The sequence below is a fragment of the Taeniopygia guttata genome, chromosome 13 (genome assembly GCF_048771995.1).
Source record: "Taeniopygia guttata chromosome 13, bTaeGut7.mat, whole genome shotgun sequence".
Taxonomy (NCBI): Eukaryota; Metazoa; Chordata; class Aves; order Passeriformes; family Estrildidae; genus Taeniopygia; species Taeniopygia guttata.
In genome coordinates, this window is record NC_133038.1 from 6,334,012 (window position 1) to 6,359,494 (window position 25,483).

Consider the following 25,483-nt stretch of genomic DNA (forward strand, 5'->3'; position numbering starts at 1 on the left):
GAGGTTTGTGTGGGAGGTGGGATTGCATGGGCTGGATGTTGTCCCCTTACAAACCTACCAAGCTTTTTAACCACTGTTAAAATTACTGTTTTGCTTTCCAACAAGAATGGGATTAATCAAAACCCCACAGGGCCCCTTCTCTACAACAGAACAATAGAGGAATTGCTCCCACTCCCCAGAAAATGTCTCTCAGACATTTGGGTTAGCGTGGCAGAAGCTTTTCTTCTACTGGACCTTAATGATAAAAATTAGGCTAAAGCCTTCTCCTATGGCAAACCCTAACTAAAATAGCTTTATTTAAAGTGGGCTAGGGTGCCTTTCATCTCCCAGAATAAAGACTGCAGGGGCAGTGTGACCCAGCCCTGCACCATGGCTGATTTAAAAGTACCTTTGATCTCACCAATCTTTCCCTTCTCTCCTGTCAAATAATTAGCCAGTAGCTCCATTTCTACCTTGTAGCTTCTTTTCCACTGTAGCCAACACCCTTTGGGCAGTGAACCGTGTGGAGCATGTCAGTGCTGACCACAGGTTAGACTTTTAGGACTGTTAGTTTGGGAACTTTTTTTTTTGTTCAAGTTTCTCTCCAGCTGCCTGGGACTGCACCTGGAAAGAGGAATCAGCTGTTGAAAGTTTATTGCAAATTTATGAATATTTGGAGTAATTAAATCCAAGGCACATTTCCAGCATTTTATTTATGAGCTGTTTATTAAAGAGTTTAAAGGATTTAGTGGAGGAACACCAACAGTAAAAGCAGTGTAGTCCAGGAGTGCATGGCTGTGTACGAGAGCATGCAGTGACAGGAGGAAGAGGAATGGCTTTCAAGTGGAAGAGGTTAGATTTAGATTAGATATCATAAAATAACTAGATAGTGTGAGGGTGGTGAGGCACAGGAATGGGTTGGCCAGAGAAGCTGTGGATGCCACATTCAGGTTGGATGGAGCTCAGAGCAACCTGGTCTAGTGGAAGATGTCCCTGCCTGTGGCAAGGGAGTTGGAACAAAATTACCTTTATTGTCCATTCCAAGGGAAATCATTCTGTCATTCTGTGACTGTAGAGAGCTCTTTTAAATGACAGTGTTGGGGCTGTTGTTGGGGACCTGCTCTGCGTTATAAAACTCAGGGTGCTGTGACTTGTTACATGTGGAAGGGTTAAAAAAGCCTTTGCAATAATATCCTTCACTTTGGACAAGAGGAGAACAGGATTTAATGTGGATGTCACTGAAGTAGCACATCTGTGTAAGCTGCCCCAGCTGCCTCAAGCTTCACATCTACAAACATTTTCAGAGTACCACATATTAGCTTGATCTGGGAGGAGCTCTGCAGAGCTGTGGCTGCAGTGCCAGCCTGGTTAGAGGACTCTGCTCACATTTCCTCCATATTAAACTTTTAGGGACTTCTTGGCATGTCCTTTTCAGCTTTTGCTTGCTGCAGTAGTTACAGGAGAATAACTTTAATGACTGCAAGGGTATTATATTTCATTAAATGATCCACAGAGGTATTTGTCGGGTATCAGTCATTTCAGAGGGTGGGGTAAACTGAAAATTTAACAGTTTCCAGGAATTACCACTCATTTTTACAGCATGTACCCTTCTTCAGCAGCGATTATTTATGGATCAGAACATGCATGGTTGCCCTTTACAGCAGCCATTATGATTTCCAAATGGCATTTTGCTGATGTGTTTGTGGCAGAGGGAACAACTCTGGTAGCCAAGTGCTGAAATCAGGCCTGACCCAGAGAAGAAATGGAGCTTTCTGGTCTCACCACTGAGTCTGCTGCAGCTTTATGCCTGAGGGTAAATGCCAAGCTTCAATATTTGTAGTGTGGATTTTGGGCATTGCCTTGAAAAACATGTCCTTGCTAGGGTCTGTAAGTAGCCTTCTAAAAGGAGCCGTGGTGCTGTGATACCCATGAAACTGAGCCATTTTCCTACTCTAATCCCTTTCCATTACAAAGACAGTGGAGGGGAAGGTGCCTTTAACCCAAAGGACATGGAATTTCTCTGGGGTACCTCACTGGGGTGCCTTGCATGTGCCACCAGAGACAAACTGCACCATCAGCCTGGGGCCACAGCCCTTTCCCAGTTCACCCAGTTGCAAATGAGCTCCAGCTTGCTTTGGCTGCTTCTGAGCTCCTTCTGTGCTCTCAGCCAGAGAAACGAGCCACAGCCAGCTGGGACAGGCATTTGACCTTTTGCTGGAGATGTATGGACTTCTCCAGGAAGCAGCTGCAATACTCAGAACTGCCTGCCCACAGGTAATTAGGCAGCAGCACTAATGCAGTCCTGGAGCAATTGCCAAGCTGTCGTGTAGTGGTTGGTCCTGCAGGAAAGGGATGGGGGATAAAACGAGGGGAGCAGGGAAATGTGCTGACAAAAGAAGATAACAGGGTTTACCACTGGCACTAGCCAGGCTGGAAACTGCCTCCACTGTCCTTAGCTCTCAGTTGTGGCAGCGCAGTTCTGTCAGAGTTTCTTGAGCTTGTTGCAGAGCTGTGATTATGGGAAAAAATTATGTTTAGCAAAATTAAGGAGTAGTGGAGGGCAAAAACATATGTTTACTCTCAGTGGTTAAAGCCACAAGAAAATTATTTTTTCTTTTCTCTCAGCTAGGAATCATGCTGTTGCTGTATCCATGTAGAAGCAGGGGTCACAAAGTGTTTTAACTTGTAATCAGCAGTGACAGGGAATTTAAATGCTGTATAGAAATGAAATCTGATTTAGTTGAATTGAGTGGGTTTAGGGTTTTGGTTTTTTTGTTTCTTCCCCCAGAAGTTGAGATGCGATTGTTGGATATTTTCTTTCAAATAAATTATTTCTCCCATTCTGCAAGGGAAGAAATTAAAATTACCAATTCTTGAATGAATACTTCTGATAGCTCCCATGATTTAAGGGCAATAGGTGTGATGCTGTTTTCCATTCTTTTTAATGGCAAATCCAACTTCTCTTGCTCTCCTTTTTCAAAATCCACTCACTCAGATTGCAAACTTTCTTTTTATTAGCCAGAACAGGCTGTGTTGGGAGAGAGAGCTACTGAGGAGTTTTCTTTGTGTTTGCTTTTACTTAAAGTACATTCCAGGCTGAAAGGATAGCATTTATGTAAAGTGTATAGGCTTCGAGTCCAGGCTGAAATGTGTGTTCAGATTGTGTTTCCTTAATCCTGTTTAAGGAAAGAGAGGAATCATCCACCATCAGATTAATATTGATTAAATGTCACAAGGATTATGAAAGAAACATACTGTACACTTACCAAACACTGAAATCAAGTTTAAAAGTGTGGCAGATTTATATTTTATTTCCTAAGTGTCCTCCCTAGCTGATCTGTTTGAATCTCACATAATATTTTCCATGATAAATTTCCACTGTGTATTCCCACTTCAGGTGCTCCCCTGAGTTCCTTTGCAACTTTGCACAAGAATGCTGAGAAGAGCTTCAAAGGAATTCAGTGATGACATTGCTATTGTTGAGCTGCAGGAAAAGTGTTGAAGGACCCCAAAACTAGTCAAGAAGAAAATATCTAGAGGTCAGCATAAGTTGTAGCAACCTTTCTTCCTATGTCTGTTCTCAGTTTGGGTGTGAGCCCGTCTGCTCTGTTCTGTTCTTCCCTTTATATGCTCAGATCAGTGAGCTGTGGCAGGGAGGCTGTTGGAGGTGCTTTGACTACATCACTAATGACCCACTTACTCATCTCTGGGCTTGCAGCTCATCTCATTGTTTGCAAGTTTTCCAGTTTCAAACCCAGGCTCCATTGATTCCTTTGGACTCTGAATCAGAGAATGTTTTTCTCCTCCACCCAGCAGGGCTGGAGTCACAAGGAGCTCCTGTCTGGCCTAACTCAGCCACAGCCCAGTGCCTAAGGCTTGGCTCACTCCCTGTGTGCATACAGTGCCAAGACCAAGAGCTAAAAATAATCTGTAATAAGAAATAGAATCCTTTTTTTTTTTTTTTAATTATATTACATTTTTTGTTATGAACACTTTGTTGATTCTGCACATGATCTCATTATTGCCCTTATTATTCAGGAATTTTTTATTGCCCTTAAAAGAGCAGCTCCCCAACACTTAGACAAAAAAGGAAGACAGACAGACCTTTGCAATGAGCTATTTTTATAGGATCCTGGAAAGAAACGTGAATGAAGCTTCATGGCTTTTGTTCAATGCACTGGCTTAACCTAACCAGCCTATTATTGGACCCTGAAATAGAGCTCTTATTGATTTCAGATTTAATGGGATTCAAGGGGAGCAACAGCAATTACTATGCTCACCCATTTAAAAACATAAATTAAGGATGAATAAGGCTTTTAAAGCTTGGTATTAGAAGAAGCAGTCACAAATAATTTTAACCTGCATTGTATTGGATTTCCTTCCTGGGCATCTGTTTGCACACACTTTCTGAGACTGTCACATATTATCCTGATGAGACCTGCAGAGGAGAGAACCTCCTCAGATGGGTGTTTTCATGAACAAATTGCTGAATGTGTCCTGATCAATAATAGTGGGAATAAAAGTAGTTTATGGAGACCAACAGCACACTATACTCTTGACTTCAGCTAGAAAAAATCACAGCAAATCCTTGTCCTTCCCCCCTGCATTTGCACAGTCCTGCAGAGCACTAAAGAGAAGATACACTAAGCCAAACTTAATCACCAGGTTCATCATAGGCCTCTGAGACCCCACTTTCATTTGATAACAGTAATATACAACACTAAAGGTGTGCTGTAGGTCTGTAATTATCACTAAAAAAATACAGAGTGGGAAAGAAATGTGTTGTCTGAAAAGAAAAAGGAGAGTGGGGAGTAGCTGACCAGGTGTATCTGCACCTGAGTGGAAACCTGATGTGTCCCCGCATTCTGCTCAGCCCCAAGAGCTGCTCAGCTGATTGCCACCTGCCCCTGACAGCAGGAGCATCAATTATTAGTCTAAAAAAATCTCTCATTGCATTGTATTTGGGCTCCTCTTCTCTCTCTTCCAGCAGAGAGCAGGGGAAGCCAGAGGATGTCTGTGCAGGGGGAGTGGGATATGATCAGTGCCTGGCACAGTGGCTGGGTCCCAGCTGGCCAGAGGCAGCAGGATTGCCTTGGCACCAGGGAAGGGGCCAGGGCAGTGTCATGCAGCTCAGGCACTTCTGCAGCACGCAGGGAAAGCAGGAGGCAGCTGAAAAGCTGAGCACAGATTCCTGAGTTCCTCTGGTTGGAGCTGTTGTTTGTTAAGATGCACCTTTCAGCTGAGATTTGCTGCTTTCCTGGGGCGTTTGTGCTCCTCCATTTCCAAAGCCTAAGACTGGACTGGAAATGTTCTCTTGCCATGAGACTCTTGGTTTTTGTTCTTGAATGAAGTGAGCACATAGAGGGATCTTTGACACCCCACACCTTATGCACTGCAAGGGAGGAAAAAAGCCAAAAAACCTAAAATACTCTCTGAGTGAATCTTTATGGTGATTCAGAATACTTCAGGTAGATCCTGTCATATGCTGTGTAAGTTCCTGACTGATTGTATGGAATAAAGTTATTGGGCAGAGAACCAGCTAATGGAAACACATTGATGAAATCATTTTTGAGGGACATTAAATGGGACTTAAAATAAAGCTGAAATGGCTTTATGGATTTTTCAGTCAAACTGTTTATGAACATTTATCGGTGGTAAATTACACAGTGTCAGAAGAGGGAATCAGTATAATAGAAGCTTCTCTGATATAATACTGTGAGAAAGAATAGTTTATTGCCTAGGGATGTACAGTACAGTGTGTTTAAATCCTAATGATATTACTGTTTTCTTCTGTCTTTGGCTGATTGCACATAAGTTACCCTTAGCAGCAGCAGAGAGCCTCATATGATGAAGAAAAAAATTAGTACTTTGTAATGAAATATAAATTTTCTGTATTTTTCATGGCAGATAGAAAATGTTTTAATAACAGATAATTCAGGAAGCAGAAACTTTGTTGTACAATAATAAATGTAGGTTACATTTGCTTTATACTTGGTATAAGAGGAAGAGGGATGGAACAGCTTTGATTGAAAAGGGAGATTGTAGCAGCTCATTCTTGAACTGTTTGTTAATACCATTTACCAAAACCCATCATTTCTCAGGTAGAGGACAATGAAAATAAGACTAGAGGAATACAAAACTAGAAGGAAATTGCTGGTCCTGAAAATACTGCTCCTTGGTTCTGAGACACCACATCTTCCAGTCAGGAATTTGTCAGATCTGTCATATTGTCTGTTCCATCTAATTGAAAAGCTGCTCCCATTATAGCTCCTCTTTTGGCTACAAAACCCTCACTTTCCTTCCCAGATATACTCAGAACCAGTTCACTGCTGCTCATCTTGTTGCCACAGGCCCCCAGCTGGGTTTTAATTAGCATTGACTCCATGATTGCAGAAGGCTGGTCAATAGCTTTATTATCTCATCCTATACTGTATTATCCTATACTTACTAAAAAACTCAGTAACCCTTGCAGCCAGTCCGGTACAGCTTTGGCCTAATTGGTCAATCCATGCAAACACCTTCCAGTGTCCAATTAAGAAATCACCCTTTGGTAAGTAAACCTCCTAACATATTCCACATGTGCACAACAGCAGGTGCAACAAGGGGAGATAAGAATTGTTTCTAATTCTTTTCTCGGATCTTCTCACAGCCTTTCATGAGAAAGTCTGTGCTTGCTCTCTGTGGCCAGAGAGCTGCTGCCACACTCATCTGAGCACTGGCTCCCATATAAACATGGGCTTAGAGCCAGTGGTTCTCTTCCCTTGTGTTATTTACCCTCTGATGTGTTTATGCACAGCATGAGTATCCTTCCTTAGCACATCATGCTGCTCAGCCACACAGCCAAGTCCTTCCAGGCTTCTTTTGTAGGACAGATTTCTGTTTGTGCAGTCATGACAGTTTTTCCTCTCTGGGGATGAGCAGGGGGGGTACACAATAGTTTGGGTATTCACTGATGATTCTTAGAATAATGTGGTTTCCTTTTTATTTTGTGTTCCTTTTAGACTTTCTTCTTGCCTTTCAGTTTAATGTTGACTTTGACTCTGTCTCACTGCCATGAATCACGAGCAGCATTCAGCTTTTATCCAGGGATATTATATCTTGGAAGCCTCCAACATGCAGAAGAAATTTTTACTGCTTTCTAAGCACATGACCTTGGACTTCATATTTTCAGCCATTTGCTATGCTGTAACATCCCACTTTCCTTCAGCAGAGTTGAAATATCCCAATTCAGTGACAACAGCACATTTCCCTCAAACTTTCCTTCGTTTTTTTTGCCAGAGCCTTGAGTCACAGTTGGATTCCATGATCTGCAGAGTTTTTTCCAACATAAGTGATTCTGTGATACTAAAACCACTAAGTGAGGTCACTTTCAACACCATCCTACCCTGCTGCTGTCAGAGCCTGGCTGGGGACTTCCACAGCAGCCAGAAGCCAAACTTTGACACAGACGTCCAGTGGAGCTGAATTAGTCCAAGGCAGTTTTTCCCCTTGGGAACTGCTGATCCCACAGGCAGAGCTTGAGAATCTCCAGCACGGAATAGAGGGGGCTGGAGGGAGGGGGCATGTTTGAGGTCCAGGAAATTCCCAATAGCACAGAAAGAAGAGGATGGTTCTTTACTAAAATCGTCAGGCAGCGGGGTGAAACCAAAGGGAGAACTTCCCCAGAGTGTTTAATTCATCCATCAGCCCCCTGCTAGAAAGGGGGACAGTGAGGATGAGGTAGGTGAGGTAATCAGTGTTTCTGATAAACTTTCTCTGCCAACTCAAGGGGCCCTCAGCTGCTGACAGCCAGAGCCAAGGGAGGGATGTCTCAGCCTGGTCCCTCAGCATCCCCTCGTGGCTGATGTCCTGCTCAGTGACAGACAGGTGGCCCTTTGGGGGATTCTGTGTTATTAAAGAAGAATATGAATTATACAGTCAAAGCAAAAAGCCTTATCAAGGCAGGTAGCATTCACTTCAAATTCGGATCAAAGGAGAGAAACAGAAGGTTTTGGAAATCTCATTCCTGTTCCCAGTGCATGAGGGACTTTTTAATGGATCTGGCAAGAAGGGAGACAGAAAATATAGGGTTTGAGAATTGTGTAGGGAAGGGAAAACAAGAAAAGGGAGGAAACGAATACCCAACTCTTTCATTTTCAACCTTCTTAAAATTACTGCATTGGGGTTTTCATTGACCTTGTTTCCAAAGTTGCTTCTTGCATTTAAACTAAAAAAATGAAAGCCTGGAAAACCCCAAGTTTAGGAATAAGTTAAGGTTTCTCCTAATTCTGCAGGTACTTCTGGTTACAGGCAGGTAGTTATTTTGAGCTTGTATGACTTGAGTATCCAACTTAAGGTGTCTGAAAATTAATTTAAATGCCCAGCATAAAGCCACGATTTAAGCCATATGCGTGGAAGGGGTACAAGAATATCTATGTGCATCTCTCCAGCTGCACCTCCTCAATCCTCCTTCCCTCAAAAATCACTGTTCTATTATGCAGATAAGTGCAGGCTGGATGTTTTGCTACATTTCATTGCAAAGCCAAGAGCCAAGGCAATCGTGTTGGATAAAGCAGAGATTTAAATCATTTGGAAACTGTTGAGAGAGGACAGATCTGATAGTAACAACCTTCATGGTTGGCAAGTTTCAGCTGCTTATGACAACTTGTAACAATGAAAGCTTATAGTAAAGTTAAAAGCTCAATATCTGTATTGTGCCATAGGATCAGCTTCAATCCCCAAGTATAAACCTTCAAACTTTAGGCTGCTTTTATCATATTTGAGTTTACTTTGGTTTTTTCTGGGTTAAAAAGAGTTGGGTCGTTTCTTTATAAATGTTAGACTGCTTGTTTTCATTCTGATTTTTTTTTTTTCTTTAACACATTGGGACAGCTTAGTTAATTTATTTCAGTGCAAAGAAAGTGTAGTCATACTGCAGTCATAGGTGTTTCTCACTTATGGCAGCAGTTACAGCAGGATGTTGTCTTGACATGTTTTGGACCATCTCAGAACATCTGTTATTCTGTAATTATGACTTTCAAACTGCACACAGGGAACAGTTACAATGGCGGTGTTAGGAGTGCTCTCAAACTGTACATGTAAAAGTTTTCATCAGGATCTGTAGTTTGCACCAATAACTTTATCAGACTAAAATCTAAAGAAATAAAAAAATGCCACCAGTGCTGTCTGCATGCTGACACTGAAATTGTTGTGATGACTGCAGGTAAAGGGTGACTAATTGTTCACAGTGTGTCTGAAGGCAAGACCACAGGTTTGAATTTAAGAATACAGGTCATACTTGCTCACTGGCTTGGCAGCTATATATTGGAGAACAGGAACATTAATTTATAGTGCACACACTCTGTGTGTGAGGCAGTTAGTGCCACTCTCAGCTGTGTTTTAATTGGAAGTTTCAGTGGGAGCAGGAACGTGATGTTCTGCAGCAGAGTCAGTGACAGCACCTGGGGACTCCTGTGCTCCAACAGAGTATTTTAAAAGTAGAACAGGTTCAGGGAAAAAAAAAAACCAAACCAGAAGTCCAAAGGATTTGCTTCATAGTGATTGATTCAGAAAGCCCAGAACTTCTCAGAGAATCGGAGCAGGTTGGGGGGGTTGGGTCACCATCAGTATCTGACTAAAGTCTCCTCATGTGAGGCTGGGTGGCACACGAGGACTCGAGAATATTCAGGGGCTGAAGGTGAAATTAGACCATTTCGGATTAGATGCACATTTTAAATGAGAACAGTCAGTGGAGAGGGTTGCCAGAGGGTGGCAGGGCTTTGGCTTACAGCAAAGATATGAGAAGAGGACATCTTTCTAGAGAAGAGAGAGCGGGGGTTGATCACAAAATATGGACCCAGTTCAGGGATGGCTGGGTGAAGTGGCCCAGCTGGGCTGTGCAGGTGGCCCTGAAGAGGATTGCAGTGGTCTGGAACTTAGACAAGCTGTTTGTGGTACCCAGCAGTTCACAGGTCTACACAGTCAGCAAATGGGGCAGTGCAGCTTCCCCATTGTCTCTGAGAGAAGAGGAAATGAGCAGAAGTTAAATAATTTCTGGGTCACACATTGGACTGGTGGCCAGGCTGGGACTGGGGCAGAGTCTGCTTGTGCTGCCCTGCATGAGGGTGCACCTCCCTCCTTTTCCCCAGGCAGGAGCACAGCCTGGCTGGAGAGGTGTTTGCAGGGATCAAGTCAAAATCTGCTTTTCTCCCTTGAGTATCTCTGAGAGCCCAGCAAAAGAAATGATGTGGTGACATGCATCCAGGTTCTTCCATGGGGGATGTAGCTGGATTAGATGCCTGGTTAGCAAAGGGTGTCTTTTCCAAGCTCCCTGCATCAGTTGGGCCAGCAGACTCTCCCCAAGTCAGGGTGCAAGCATCTACTTTTCCAGCCAGAAGTGCAGTTTACAGGTAAACCCCATGTGTGATCAAGGCAGCTCACTGCAGATGAAAAAGGTCTGGCTTTTCTGGGGACAGAAGGGATGTGCAAGAAAGACATGGGGTCAGGCAATGGGTTAAATTGCACCCAGGTATGATTTGACAATCACTCCCCTGATAACAGCTCATAATGTTTACAATTTGTCTTCTGTTTTGTTTTGTGATTTCAGGAGCAGAAGGCACAGTGTTCCCTAAATCTATAGAAACTCCCAATGTCAGGGCAGACCCCTTCAAGGAACTAAGGTAAACTTTGGAATGTGGTTTAATGGTAACTCAGTGAAGCCTTGTTGGAGTTGTGCTTTCTGCTGGGCATCATTTCTGCTTTTGCATAAGAGCTTGGGGGTTCTCTTTGGAAGGCATCACACGAGAGGATGCCATGGAAGAGATATTATTTACATGTGATATGACCAAACTAAAGGCAATCACAAGTCAGGAGAGCAGCATTTCTGCTCTGCAATGTGCTCTGCATAGCCTGGGCTCAGCATTTGGAAAATAAAAATAGAGTAACCTTTTCCTGGTTGTGCAGGGAGGTACTGAAGGCTGTGCTGGATCAGAGGGAGTAGCAGCAGGCAAAAGGATAATGCTCTCCAGTATTATCTGACTTGCAGAATTGCAAACCCTCACAGCTGTGCACATGTGTAACTTGCAGAGGTGCCACTTGCTGACAGCATTGTGCCACGGGGGGATAAACAGCACAGCTCCTGGGAGCCAGCTCTGCCCTCAAGCTAAGGTGGGGTGTTGTATTTACTTTATTTTTTAAAATAATTTAAAAAAAATGTGTGGTACTACAGGTTAACTTGAATGACTAGTCACTGGAAAGATACTGATCATATGGCCTAAAAAATTATTGGCTGAATCTCCTGACATCTTCCGACCAAGAGTGCTGTAGGGGTTTGCCTCAATAACTCAAATCACCCCTCCTTAGGAAAAGAGAGAGAAAAATACTAAAAATAAATAAATAAATGAATGGAGAAGAACATTTTGTCCTTAAATCTTGGGCTGCCAACTCTCCTTTGCTGGAAAGTGCTGGGGAAGGAGCAATCCTGAGCCAGCTGAAGTTGAGCACGAGCGTTGCTGATTTACTGCAGATGCAGGGGGCTGAGAGAGGGCACCTCTCATGGATTCCCTGCTCTGATACCAGGGATAGTTATGGCCCAGCTGGGTCACCAGGGAAGATGAAGGATCTGCCTTCCCTTGGGTCTGTCTCTACCTTTCAGTTTCCCCCAGGAAACCCTCTAATTTTTCCAGTTTCCCACTCTGGGGATCATCTGTCAGACAGCAGGAGCAGTGGAGGCGTGATTGGGTTTGTTATGAAAGTTTGTTCTCTTCCTCCAGGCAGTGACTTTAACCCTGCCTCGTGCTTTCCCCAGTTTGGGTCTGCTTCCTTTAAAAAAAGAGGAAATGTGGTCTTGGCTCACTGTGACATGCAGGTGGCAGGGCAGCTCCAGGGGCTGGTGTGGGGAAAAGGAGATGTGAGTGTTGGGAAGGATGGAGTTCCCTACATGTGAGGGCAGGGAGTGGTGGGGCAAGGCTCTCCATTTCCCTGGAAAAGCCAAGCAAAGGCACCAGCAAATGGATTTCTAGGTGACTTCCAGGTGACAAAGGCTTTCTGGCACAGCCTGTGTTGACTGACATTTTTATCTTAAAAAAATAAAAAAACCTGCAAGATCATAGTTAAAATACCTAACAGCATCTCTAAAATTTACAAGATCCAAAATTTACAAAACCAGGTTTTGAGTAGTGCAAAAGAGATGTAAGATTTAGGTCCAAGTTTGTGATTATTTAAGACTTTTCTAAAATGGGAAGTGGGGGAAAATCCAAGTAAGTGTAGTCATACTGGAGGGGAAGAATATTAGTTGAAAGAGCCTTAATCTGATTGACTATGCTTCTGTTCCAAAGCAAATTAAGAAATGAAATTGAAATGAATTAATGACAGTATCCATGCAAGGGATTGATTCAGTAGATTTGATCTGCTTTAAATTCATGTTGTTATTTCACTTGTTTTATGTGGAGATTTGTCAGGTATCTGATTTCCTTTCGAATTAGTGGACAGGGTGAAAAAAAGTCCTTTAAAATCTGTTGTGGCTTTTGTATTTTTTTTGAAGGAAAATTACTGAATAGAATTTACCTGGGGGAAAAAAAGTCCCAGAAAGTCCTAAAATACTTTGTGTGCTTCTGACAAGTTTATCTTGGCAAAACCAAATGTTTTTACAGCATCCTGAGGAGAAAAGAGCCAGTGGTGCAGTGTGTAGGGAAAGCAAGGTTTTCCAAGAACAAATGCTCTACTGCTCCCCAGACCAAGATCCATCCATCTCTCTCTACATGTTGGATCACTGGCTGATTCTTAGGTAAAACGGTGCCTTTTGGGGGCAATACAGAGTTAATAGTGAAAATAATCTTACTCTGAGGGGAGATTTTTTTCTTCCTTCCTATTTTGATAGCAGAGCGTGTGCATAAGGTGTCCTTTTTGCCTATTTACAAAGATGCTGCAGTGAAATGGGGCTGGACGAGATGGGCCCTGAGCTGCCACACATTGCTGGGAAAGCAGCAGTGAAATCACACACTCAGTAGCTGGCTTGCCTCTAAAAGACCTTTTTTCTGCAATAAATAGTGCTTTCCTTTCTGCTTAGGCTGAACTTCTCCGGTGGAAAGTGCACATTCAGCTGCTGCAGGTGCCCCCAGGCACCACAGCCTCCATTTTTATCCTAAACCAAGGATTATGATCACTTTGGTGACTTCTCCCTTTGCTCTTGTCAGTGCCCGCTCTGGTTCTTTTGTTAGATTTCAAAATGAGGTGGCAGCGACTGTTGCTGTCACAAAGAGAGGAGAGCAGCTGCTCCTGTCTCCTGCAGGATCACCGTGTCTCACAAACGGGATGGGACCCTGACTGCTTGCAGAATTAGGATTTATTATCTGGCTGTATCAGACAAGCAAAAAGAGACACAGAGAAACAAACATCCATGCAAATCCAGATCAGAGACAAGATGGCAGCTTATGCAAAGCCTTTTTCTACATGTTCTTTGAACCAACAGCATAAAAGAAAAGATGCAAAGTCATTGTACTCTATAACCAATAAGGAAAGGACCAACGTGGGTTTAACATTAACAAAAGGACTTGTATGAACCTCAAATAATACACAATAATTCATTATATAAGATTGACACTTTTTCTATCTTTGCAAAGCATATATCTAGGACCTTTCACATCTCTAACTATCAATAAATTCTTGTTTATTCTTGTTCCTTATGACAAATATAAATGTATTCACTTGATTCTTATTTTCCTAGCTTTCCATGAGAAGGTTTTGAAATTTTCCATCCTTTCTCAGCTTTATGTCTATTTTCTGGGGCCTTTTTTCACTTTCTAAAATCTTTTACCTTTTTATATTCCTACACTGTCACACCTTGGAGTCATGTCCTCCTTGCCTTCCTCCTCTCCTGGACAGACTGACTGATTCCCTGGCAGGACAGACAGACTGATTCCCTGGCAGGACAGACAGACTGATTCCCAGGCAGGACGTGCCACTCATCTCCCCAAGGCCTTCAGTCACACCTGAGTGTCACCACAGCTGACAGGACACTTGTTCTCACCAGACTTTCTGTCCCTTTGGCTGGTGAATGGTTTCCCTGATTCAGCTAGATTGCTAAATCAGCTGCTCTTTCAGGTGCTCATCATTCAGGTCATCCTCTTTGCTCACTTTTTACATCACTTTTGCAGTGGTTTCAGAGAGAATTCCAATGGGAATATGTGCACAGCCTTTTCCTGACGTTCTAAGCCCCTCTCAAGGCTCCAAGAATTGCTTTTGTGCTTGTTTGAGCCAGCACTAGACTTTGCAGCAGACAGACTCACAAGCCCTAAAACATTCCTGCTCAGTGTCCACTGTGGCAGGAATGCCAGAGCTCATTAATGTCTTGTTTAATTCACAGTGTAATTAACAGCTCATGATTCCTACCTAGGCTCTGCAATATTCTTTAATAGGGACCTAAAAACTAGAGATGGTTGATAAATTTTTGATTTACTTTTGTGAACTTCTTTAAGTTTTTACGTATTTAATGTAATTGTAGACTCCTGAATGTGTTTGTGGGGTTCTAAACTGGTCAAAAGCTGTAAAAAGGAAAGCAAACAAATCCAAATTAATTTTAAATACTTAGGATGTTGCATTGCCATCTGGTATCGTCCCAAAATAGTTTAGGGGGAGGGCTTGGGAGATTTGTTTGGACATTGAAATATTTGTACTCATCTGCATTGACGCTTTTTAAAGCAGGTTGGTGCCTTTGACATATGCTAATGTGATTGCTTATGTATAAAAGTTAAATTCAATATGACCTTTTCTCACTGGATTATTTGAGTAGCACCCAAGTAACTTGTCAAGAGGCTGCCTTGAGAACCTCTCCTTGACATTGGCAGGAATCACCTGCCTTTTTCTATTTACATTCCTCCAAAAAACAAACACATGCCAGAGATGCAAACAGAAGTTGTCCATCAAACACCAGATCAGCACTCTGCAGAGGCGAGGGATAAAGGCTGGACTAGCCAGAATAAGGAAGAAGGAAATAGTTTGAGGGGAGAGGATTAAAAGGTGAAATGCAAGATAAAAGTATCAGGAGGATGCTGTTAAAGTGCCAAGTGCTGGAGGCTGAGGACGGGGTGGGGTTGGAGCAGAGCTGCCTTAAGTACCAATGTCCAGGTCGTGCTGCAGCTTGGAAACCTGCTCTAGGGAATTTCTGTTCCCAGAGTTAAATAAAAAGAAGTCAGCATGAAATTCACTCCATGAGGGGCAAGCACACACCTGGAATTCCTCCACAGGTATTGCAGGTTGAAAATGCAGTAAATTGCTCATCCAAGGCCAGGAAGCCAGGGGATGGCTGTTTTTTTTCTATAATGCACAAATATAGTTAAGGGAGAATTAATCCCTTGGGTTTAAAGGGGTAATTTTTGGCTAAAATTAATTATGAAGCACTGAAAGCACAAAATGGCAGATGAAATGTGCTTGCTGCTTGATTTTATTAGTGCAATTCCACCTCACCACATGGAGTACTGAACTATCCAAATAGTCCAAGTGAGACCTATTGTAACAAAAAACAATTTAAATGCAGTGCTGAGCTAAGGTAACAGTACTCATTTTGAAAAACAGGAATTCTTACCAAGTTAAAGTTTCTGTCAGCTGTGTTTCACAAGGCACCATAGGGAAGTAGGAACAAAAAGAATGTTTCTGTCTAAAACCAATTACATTAATAATGATTAAGAGGAGAAAAATTAGAGGAGATGCAAAACATGAATGGTATGAAAGAGGAAGTAATTGGTGAGAAATGAAAGTCATTTATAGAGAGCAATATATGATACTGAAACACTGTTTAGTTCACAGTGAACACTTGTGGATTCCTGTGAGGTGTCAGCAAGGGGGAGATGACCACTGTGCCCTTGTACAGTGCTGGTGCTATTTTCTGATTGTTTTACCAGCAGGGATGCAATTTATTTCTCTGTTATACCAGTGCAGTCCCAATAATTTTGATACTCCTACCAGCTTGAAAGACAACAGATTTTCCTTGGGATGAGCTTTACCTTCACACTGTAACAAATATAAATATTTTCAGTTACTTTCAGACAGGTTGAGTGTATACAACCCTCTCCACTAAAGCCAACACAAACCTATTGATACTCAACTAAAAAGAGGCACCAGGTTCTTGGTTTCTGAACTTCAGGCTAATTTCAGTGGTCTTTGGTGAGTTGCTTTTGAATCCTCATCGCCTCATTTTCTCATTGAGGACACCACATCTGATCTAAAAACTTTCCCATGGCAGCTGAGGCTTCCTGAAATTCTTGCTGTTGGAGAGATTTTCCCAGAGCAGAATTCACACTGATCTTGCAGCCACTTTGCTTTTTTGTCCTGTTGACATCCCTTCAAATCTGCTGCCTGTTTGTCTCTTACAAAAGACAAGCCACAGCCCTCCCAAGCCCAAGGCAGCCTTTCCACAGCTTCTTGTGTGCATTAAGGTATATTTTTACCATTGGATATAAGGACTGGAGTTAAGGAAGCAGTTGATTGCTGGGGCTTTCCATCTGTTAAAGTATTTCTCTTGCAAAAAGAAGGAGAGGGGTTGTTGTTCCTTTTCCTTACCCCAGCAAACTTTCTCTTAATGGCCTTCCTCTGTTTCACACCCAGCACCAGGAAGAGTGGATTTAGGTCTTGCTGTCCTTTCCTTCCCTGTTTTCAGTGGGTGAAGACTCAATCTGGATGAGCTGCTCAGGAGGGAAAGGCAGAGGTGTTAGTGGGGCTGTGCTGATTTTTCCCAGCTGGATCCCAGCAATGGCTCCAGACAGAGACCAGTTAAACCTTTCCTGGGCCCTGAGTAAACCCCAGCAGTTGGGTTCATTATTCTCTCTCTGCATTTATTCTGTGGGGGTTTCCTAACGCAAACAAAGTCTTTTCCTGGGAGATATTAATCGTCAGTCCTGGCTGTTATCTCAGATTGAATACCTTTGCTGTGTACAAGATCTGTATCCTGCCTAGCAGCCTTGTGCCCAGGTTTGTCATTAGCTTTCAGCAGCAGAATGTCACTTGCTCCATAATCAGAGCATCCATCTGACCTTCGAGTGCTGCTCACAGAGGTGTGTGAGCCAGAAATCCTCTGGGACTTGAGAGAAACCCCATCCCTGTGACAATCTGAACAGTAAGACATGCAGATGTATCCATTTGAATAACAAAAAAGTGAGCTTGTTTGGCTTTTTTTAACTCTCTGTGCAGTACACTGCTAACCTTGAGTAGAAAATAGATGCTAATAAATGCGAGGTCTTAAAAATGTGAATTATAGCCATTTCACACTCCCCGGCAGACTCACACTGGTGAAATGGCTTAATGCTTAATTACAATGCTTGTCCTTCTCTCAAGTGCAGATGACATTCCTCAGATAGATTTTGCAATGACATCTGTGGAAATAAGTTGTGAAACTAATTAGTTATTCATATAATACAGAATATTGACTCCACACTGATTAAAAGGATGTGGTGACACATCTAACATGATGTATCTGTCAAGTAGGTTAGTCTGAGGTGGTATTTTTGGAAGGTCTTACAGAAAATGATGAAAGTACCATTTGGCCTCTGGAATGCAGATGTTTATAGGAAATGTTGCCTTTCAGTTACATTTTGAGAATGGTTTAGGAGGACTGCCATGCTCTGGAGTGACATTGTGCCCTGGCAGCAGTACCTGGGCTCCAGGCTCTAAGGGCCATTTTTGGGGTACTAACTATAAAAAAGTCTGCAGGTTATTGACTACCTGCAGCCATAAGTGCTCCAAAAGCAATCATTAGACAAGTACCCAGAGAGACAGGCAAGGAAACTGTTGGGTTGGGGTTTTTTTCAGTGCAAATTGGGCAGTGTTTTCCTTGCAGCAGGGCCTGGCTGGAGCTGCTGTTCCTTAGGGCAGTCAGGAGGTGCTGCAGCAGGAATCCGTTGGTGCTGCTGCTCGAGGATCCAGCATTTGTCACGCTCTGTGAAAGCCCCAAAAACCATTCTTTTATCATAACATTTGTACTTGAGATAGAGCTATTTGTACTGAGGGTATTGAGCATGAAATACAGAAGTAAATAGAAAGTTGGCAAGGAAAGCACCTTACCCACCTATCACTGTGATCCCAATCCTTTGCAAATACTGTGATATTTAGGATGTAATCATATTCAAAATGACTGAATAGCTCAGAAGAGAAGGAGATTTTCCTTTGAACGCTGTTCTTATCTTAAAGAAATGAGAGGAATGTAATCCACTGAGCACCGTGTTTGCTTTTGGGTAGAAAAATACATGGTTTTCTTTAATATTTCTCTCTGTCCCTTCATACATCTCTCCAGCTGTGCATTACATATTTCTAAAACCCCAAGTGAAGAGCAAAGCAGACAAAATAAAATTTTTTGCCTTATTCAACAGCCAGTACCTGCTTTTAAGAAGGAATATCTCTCTGCTAAGGCTTCACCTGTGAGCCTGGGAGCTGTCTGGCAGGCAGAGCTCCCTGCTCCCACTGTGCTGAGCCCAGCACAGGAACCAGCTGGGATTTCACCTGCTGAACTGCAGCAGTCCACAACAGCTTCCTGAAAATGAGGCATTTAACACAGACTTCTCATTAACCTGGTACAAAATAGGGAAGGACAGTTCAGACACTTCACTGCCCAAGTGAGGAGTTCCTCAGGGTTTTGTTTCCTACTGCCCTTTGCTGGTGCCAGAGGGTTTGGCTGGGCCACAGCAATAATGTTTATTAGTGTGAGTGAGGCACTTGGAGCTACAGAAGTTCCCCATGAATAAAAAGGATGTTTTTACAAATACACTAATTGTACTTTAGGCAGTAGTTAGGAATCAATAGCTGCTGCATAACCTTATTAAAGAGAGGGGAAATATGTGTCCACAACTACAATGGGATCCTTCCTTTTGAAAGCAGTATTTTGTATATACTTATTAAGAGAAATGACAAATGTTCACTGTGCCTACAGAATCTTTATTCTGAATTTGTTTCATGTGGAACAGAGTTGCTTTCTTTAGGCCAAACAGGAGTAGCTATGTTCTTTCATCATGAATTGATTTTGTCTTTTTCATGTGTGGTGACTGCCACTGCTCTGCTTCTTTTGTGTATTGTGCAGTATGGATTTATCCCCTGGGTTATTGGGGCACCTCTGCCTCTTTTGTATTGCAGTAATTTCTGGCCAAACAGCATTGCTGAGTTCACACTGAAGGACTGTCACTGCCAGCTCTGGAGTGCTGTTTGGAGCCAGCAGGTGGCTTATGAGAATCCCTTCCTAAAAATGACCAGCAGCCAAACCTGGCCATTCTTTGCAGAGCCCTGCACAGTCCATAGTTGCTCCCCTGGTCTTTACTTCATCTAGAATGATAAGAACACATTATCAGTGTGTGAGCATCAGCTGTGGGCTGCCCTGCCCTTCCTGGGCTCAGCAGTGTTGGCCGGAGGAGGTTGGTGACCCATCTTGCACCTTGTGTCCTGTGAAGGGAGGACATGGAAATGCAGAAGCTCCTTTGTGCTGTCAGGTGGATTCTCTTTCTCATCTCCAGGTTAGGAAAGCTGAGAGCCCGTGGATTTCACAGCCTCATGTCCAGGTTCTGCTGACAGCTCTGATGCTGGCAGTCCCTGCTCTGCTTCCCAGCTGAACTGGTGTTGGAGTGACTCACTGTAAAAAAAAGGAGCATTTTTGGGTCCATACTTGTGAAAGCACCGTGTTAAAGGTGGAGCGCTGATTTGAAAGGCAAAGTGGCAGCCACAATTTCATCTGTCCCAGAGCTATAAATGCACACCCCAATGCACACACACAGCCTTGCTGGCAAGGAAAATAATGCCCTGTTTCATTTCAGGTGCACAAGAACATCCTTGGATAGAAGAAGCCTTAAAAAACCAAAAACTTAAAAGCTTTTCCTTCACACGATGCTGTGTGGCTTCAGGGCCATGTGGGAGATGAGGAAGCAGAAATGGGATTGCACCCCAGTAATACTCCAAAAGCAGATGAGTGGCCTCAGGAAAGCCTGAAAAACACAGAAATACTGTGCAGTTCTCCAGAGAGGAGGAGCAAAAACCCCAGGGTGGGAACAGTAGGTGCAGAAGGAGAGGAGCTCTGCCCTGGCTTAGGGATGAATGTTGGGATCTTGGGACCCTCCTGGCAATTCTTGCTCCAGCTGAAACTCAGCTGCAATTCTCTGTTCTCTGCTGAGTTGACCTCAGTTCATGAGTTATCTCCTGCCTTTTGCAAAACAAAAAGAAAAACACATTCTCTGCCTTCTTGCCTGGTTTCGTGTCATTAAGGAAGGCTGGCTGAGGACATGTTATAAAGTGGCACAAGGGAATCAAGCAGGAAAGTAAACTGAAAAACCCCAAACTTAGGCCATCAAGGATCATAAAAAAGGTTGTAAAGCAGAGAGGAAATGGTCTCCTGGTGAGCTGGAGAACAGCTGATAGGGCTGGATAATGAGGGGATGTGCTGCTCTAAGGAAATGTTCCCTGCCAGTGAACTCAGAGAAAATCTGCTTATATTTGATATAATAAGGACAAAAAGCAAGACACAGAGTTTACACTGCTAGTGCTGAAGTGTGTGGCAGTGATAAAAATATGTCATGTCCTGTCCACTTCCTTAAGTATTAGCATTTTAAAAGACAGAGAAAGAAGTAACGTAAAGTGTCAGTTTAGGGTTTTTTTATTAAGGATTTGCTGTCTTAACTTTAATGAAGGAGTAATAAATATAAATGTATATTAATGGAAGGTTATTAAAGCTGTCTATTTTGATAGAAAATATGCATTATCTTCTCCTGCAATGCCAGAGGTTAAAGATTATTATTGCTTCCTAAGGCTTCTGAAATTAAATTCTCTCTTATATGACCTAAAAGGTACAATTGAAAATGTGTGCATGTGAAATGGTTTGTAATAAATTCATATTGCAATAAAAATCTCTTTAGAAAAACAGGATATCTTACAAGAATCAACTGAGGAGCTCTGTCTAAAGAGGGAAGCTTTTTTTATAAACCATTTTGGAAATTCAAATGCTGCCATGAGGATCACCCAGGCAGCACACAGGAACTTGTGAAAAGGTTCTGAGCTTTCAGCCAAAGGTTGAAACCCAGAGTGCCCCAGGTTAAAAACTGACTTTTAACAGGATCTTTTCTGGTTTATGCACTTCTAATTAATTACAAATGACATTTCTGACAGAGCCTCTTAGGGTACAAAAATGAAGTCCTTCATAACTGCTGTTTGCCTCTTTCTAAAGCCTCCAGACCTCTAAATACCAGATAATCAATTCTTGTTCCCCCAAAGCAGAAGGATCTGTGCTCAAAGCACAGTGGAAAAAGCCATTCCCAGCTGTGCAGTGCCAGGAGATTTGGGCAATTCATCTCTGCTCCTCTCCAAATCCAAACCCGTGGGTGCAAATCCTACTGCAGGCTCTGGATTAATTCATTAAAGCTTTTTGAGCTACAACAATTTGGCAGTGTGGGGTAACCATAATGGTGTTGGTGTTCCTAATAATAGGCTGAATTCTGCAGGCAGAGCCTTGCCTTTATTCAAAGAACAGTTCCCATGAAGCCACAAGATAATGTTGGCCCTACACAGCACGTTGTGTCCCTTGGTCAATTCTGTATAATTTGCTTCAGTATAAATAGATATTAATGGAAGGTTATTAAAGCTGTGCATTTTGATAGGAAATATGCAGTACCTTCTCCTGCAATGCCAGAGGTTAAAGATTATTATTGCTTCCTAAGGTTTCTGAAATTAAATTCTCTCTCTAACAACTCAAAAGGTGCGATTGAAAATGTGTGCTTGCAGTCACACTGTGTGTAACCACATGCATGTGTTCTTGCAGGAACTGCACATCTGGAAACAGCCCAGGTCCCAAATTCAGCTCTGGGACCTGGAAACTGCTCTAGCCTGGGCCTTGGCCCATCTGTGCCCTCCATAAATGCTCAGTTTTATCTGTATGGGATCAAATTGATTCTTTCAAGAAGAGAATATTTGGTTGTTTACTTAGGCTCAGTTCCTCATCTCCACCACTGCTTGATCCTTTGCAAAAAACCCAACAGAGTCTTACTGAAAGCATCAAGGGCAATACTGCTAAAGAGATGGAAAATGGAACACTAAATCTCTCCCAGTTCCTTTCCTGTTCTTCTCTGCTTAGCATGTGACAAATTTTCTATAACACACACTAAATATGTTGATTTTATGGGTTCTCAGTTGAGCAGTAGGGCACCATTTAATCTCTCCATCCCTTGGCATTGTGCTGAACACTGAGAGAGGAGCAAGCCATGAATTTGTCAGAAGGTTTTTGCAGAGCTCTGAGGTGCATGGTATTCAAACAACATCACCCCAGGAGTCTAAATCTATGAGTCTAGAGGTTAGTTACAGATAGAAAGAATAAATCAAGTAATAAAAAAAGGATACTGCCTTTTAAATGAAGACACTTCAGAGTTCATCATAAACCTCTGACATATATTCAGTCACTCTGCTTGCTGTCACAGACTGAAATATATTTGAAGGTGCTTGCATATTTTATGCTGTAACCTCTGATAAACACATGCACATTTTCAATGATGTTGCATCATCCCTTGTGAGCTGATGTGACTTGAAAGGGGAATCACTGCCAGGGAAATGGGAGCTCTGCTGGCAGAGGTGCTCAGAGAGACATTAAAAGTGTTTCTGTGACTCAGTCTGTCAAAATGTCCATGCAATACCAAAGAGAGTGTTGGTTTCATAACCATCTCTTGGAGGAAGCTCTCCTCCAGCTGGATGCCAATTCCCAGTTTCCCAGTGCAGCAAAGCACTGGGAATTCCCTCAGTGGCTGGCCAGGCTGTGGGAGATCCCAGCACTGGCCACTCTGCCAGTGGGACTGTCCTACAATAAACAATTCTACAGCAAAATAATTGCTGGCTTTGGTTTGAATTTCCAGGGGGAGACAAACAAAGCTCAATATAAACAAAAGCAACATCTGGCTGCACTTTCAAAGCAATGAAAAGCAAAATCAGCCTTCAAAAGGCAGACTGAAATTCCAGCAGGGCCACTATAATGGTTCTCTTGCTTCTCAGATGGAGATTATGGCTCTCCTGCAAGACTTATGCAGGGCCAATACTTAAGATTGACCATCCCTTAATTTTTTAGTGTCTGTCAGGAATTAATGGTGTGGCATTGATTTATGGAGCTATCCAGGACACTTCTGCAGATCTCCCTTGTTTTCAGAGATAAGTATTCTGGGAAGCTGCTGGTGTGTTTGCTATCCATCAGGACCCGTCAGCCATTCTCCATATGGTTTGCTGCAGTCAGAAAAATGCAAAATTCTTCTCTAAAAGTGTCATTTTCTACAGTTCAAGAAGAGCAGTTTCTGAGAGATGGATTAAGAGTAAAGCAGAGGAGGCAATAATTATTATTAGTCTGTATTTCAAAAAGTAACTGAAGAGGTTTGAGCACCTGAGAGATTAATATTTTTAATCCTTGATTTTTCCAAGTAGGATTGTCCATACTGTATAAATTATCAAGGGGTTACAAGCTGGTAATTTTTTTAAAAGAATTGGACATTTCTGGCATTTTCTGTAAACTAGAAAAAGAAAAATAGAGGAACCAAATGCAGGAAAAATAAAATAGCTGATGCTTTAAGTGCTTGTGGTCAGTATAAGAATGTGCAGAGTTTGCAAATCTCACTCAGCTACTTGAAAAATGATGGGATCTACTTTCAGTGAAAGGCTGAGGCATGGAGAAGAGACTGGGATGATCAATTATCCCATGAGAATAGTGCAGTGTCTCCCTGTGGCACGCCAGCAAACTTCTCATAAAAACCATGTAATCTTGGCTTCAAAACATGTCAGCATTACCCTGCTTTTTTAACAGGTCTATGCAAATATGTGTAAATGCTGTATGTAGTAAGGGAGAAGTGATATCTTGGACTTGTTGCTTTATGGGCTTATCTGTCTTCTGTTGGCATTAAAGTTGACACGATGCCAAACTCAGAAGAGTTTAATATGTAAATTGGAGAGTTTGGAGAGTGTACAAAGTGTATGGATGGGTAGAGTTGGTGTTGCTTCCCTTTTGAGTAATTACTGATTTATCTTGGTTGACAGAAGGGGTATTTTCCATTCCAAACCTGAATATACTCACAGAGAGGGCGAAGCTGTTGCATTTGTGAGGGTTATAACTTTGAGGGAGGGATCTGTTGGTGCTGCTGGATTTGCCCCTACGTGATTTCCCTTCTGCTGTGCCCTGGGGAGTTCAGGGAGCTGTGAGGATGGACAGGCATGGACTGTGCTGCTGAGCAAGTCCCTCAGAAACTGCCATTAGCACAGCTCAGCTTTTCCTGCTCTGCCCTCAGCCAATATAAACATTCCTCAGCTGCTTTTATGCATTCTCAGGCCACCAGCACATGCCTGTCCTTTTCCTGAAGCTCTACCATTCCGTATATCGCAATAGGAGAGTTCAGAGCCATTTGACTTCTGTTTGTGTATTCACCACCCAGTGAAAGTAAGAGCTGGGTGCTGCAGGGCAGTGTGCATTCCTCTCCCTGAATCCATGTGGAGTGGGATGCCAGGGGTGCCCCATTTCCACACCAAACTGCCTGACTGCAGCAGCATGTAGCAGCAGTGAGGAGATTGTGATCCAGGGAGGCCACCACCAGCAGCAGGGAAAACAGACAATTCTCTGTTGTTTAGCAGGAAAGTCCATTTTATTTCTGCCCCCCCCTCCCCACCCCACGTTGGGGGGAGCAGGGGGGCAGAGGCCCAGGAGTCTGAGCTGAGAGCAGAGGAAGAGCAGACCCAGGGCTATGGGTTTTATCAAGTGTCCCATGGGAGGAGTCTTAAAATCAGATTACAGCCTCCTCAGAATGGGAAGGCTCCACAATTCCTCCGTTTATAAATTGGTTAAAACAAGGGGATTCTCAGGAATATGACTTAATGGTTTACAAAACTAAAATGAACTTAATTAAGCTGAATTAACAGTAACAGAAGAGCATTGAGACTTAATTACAGAGAATAAAGTAGCAGAAATGATGATACTGAATTAAATGAATACATTTTTGCTAAGTGGGTTAATAGTTCATTCTCCTTTGGTTTTTGATCTTCTCCCCAGAAGGGGTGCTGCTCTTGGTCTCCTCTTTCCCGAGGGGCACAGTCCTCAGTGTTTGAGTTCGGCTCTGTACTGGTGTTTCTGTGCTGGATTCTGATGATGACTGTGAAGCAAGGAAGGGTGACAGCAGCAGTGGGACAGCGTGCAGCACAGGGCAGGGCTCTGTGGCAGGACCCCACAACCCTGGGATTGAGAGTCCTGCTCTTTACTGACCAAGCCGCCTCAGGACGGGGAGGCTGCACCCCTGACAGCCCTGAGTGCAGAAAGAACCACGCTGGCTTTGGCACCGAGCAGGCACAATCCTGCAGCTTTGCATGGTTTAGCCTCTCACGTGTCTTGTTCCAGGTGGAAACATTCCCCATGGATCAGCCGTGCCTGCTGCTCTGCTGCTCAGCAGTCAGTGCTCTCAGAACAAGCCTGACGGGCCCCACTGGTAGCTCTGACATCTCCAGCAGCAGAAGGCACTGCTGAAATTGCCTCAGAAGAGCTCACGGTCTCATTTGCCAA

General features: G+C 43.0%; 1 protein-coding gene across 12 annotated transcripts in view; it reads left to right on the top strand.

Moving 5' to 3' along the window:
• SGCD (sarcoglycan delta) overlaps positions 1-25,483 on the top strand; it is a 308,895-nt gene that overhangs the window by 258,402 nt on the left and 25,010 nt on the right. For all 12 annotated transcript variants that reach the window (XM_072935307.1, XM_072935308.1, XM_002198133.7 and 9 more), the window contains one exon: positions 10,565-10,637. In XM_072935307.1, coding sequence (XP_072791408.1) covers positions 10,565-10,637 — 73 coding nt within the window. The remainder of the gene's footprint in view (positions 1-10,564; positions 10,638-25,483) is intronic.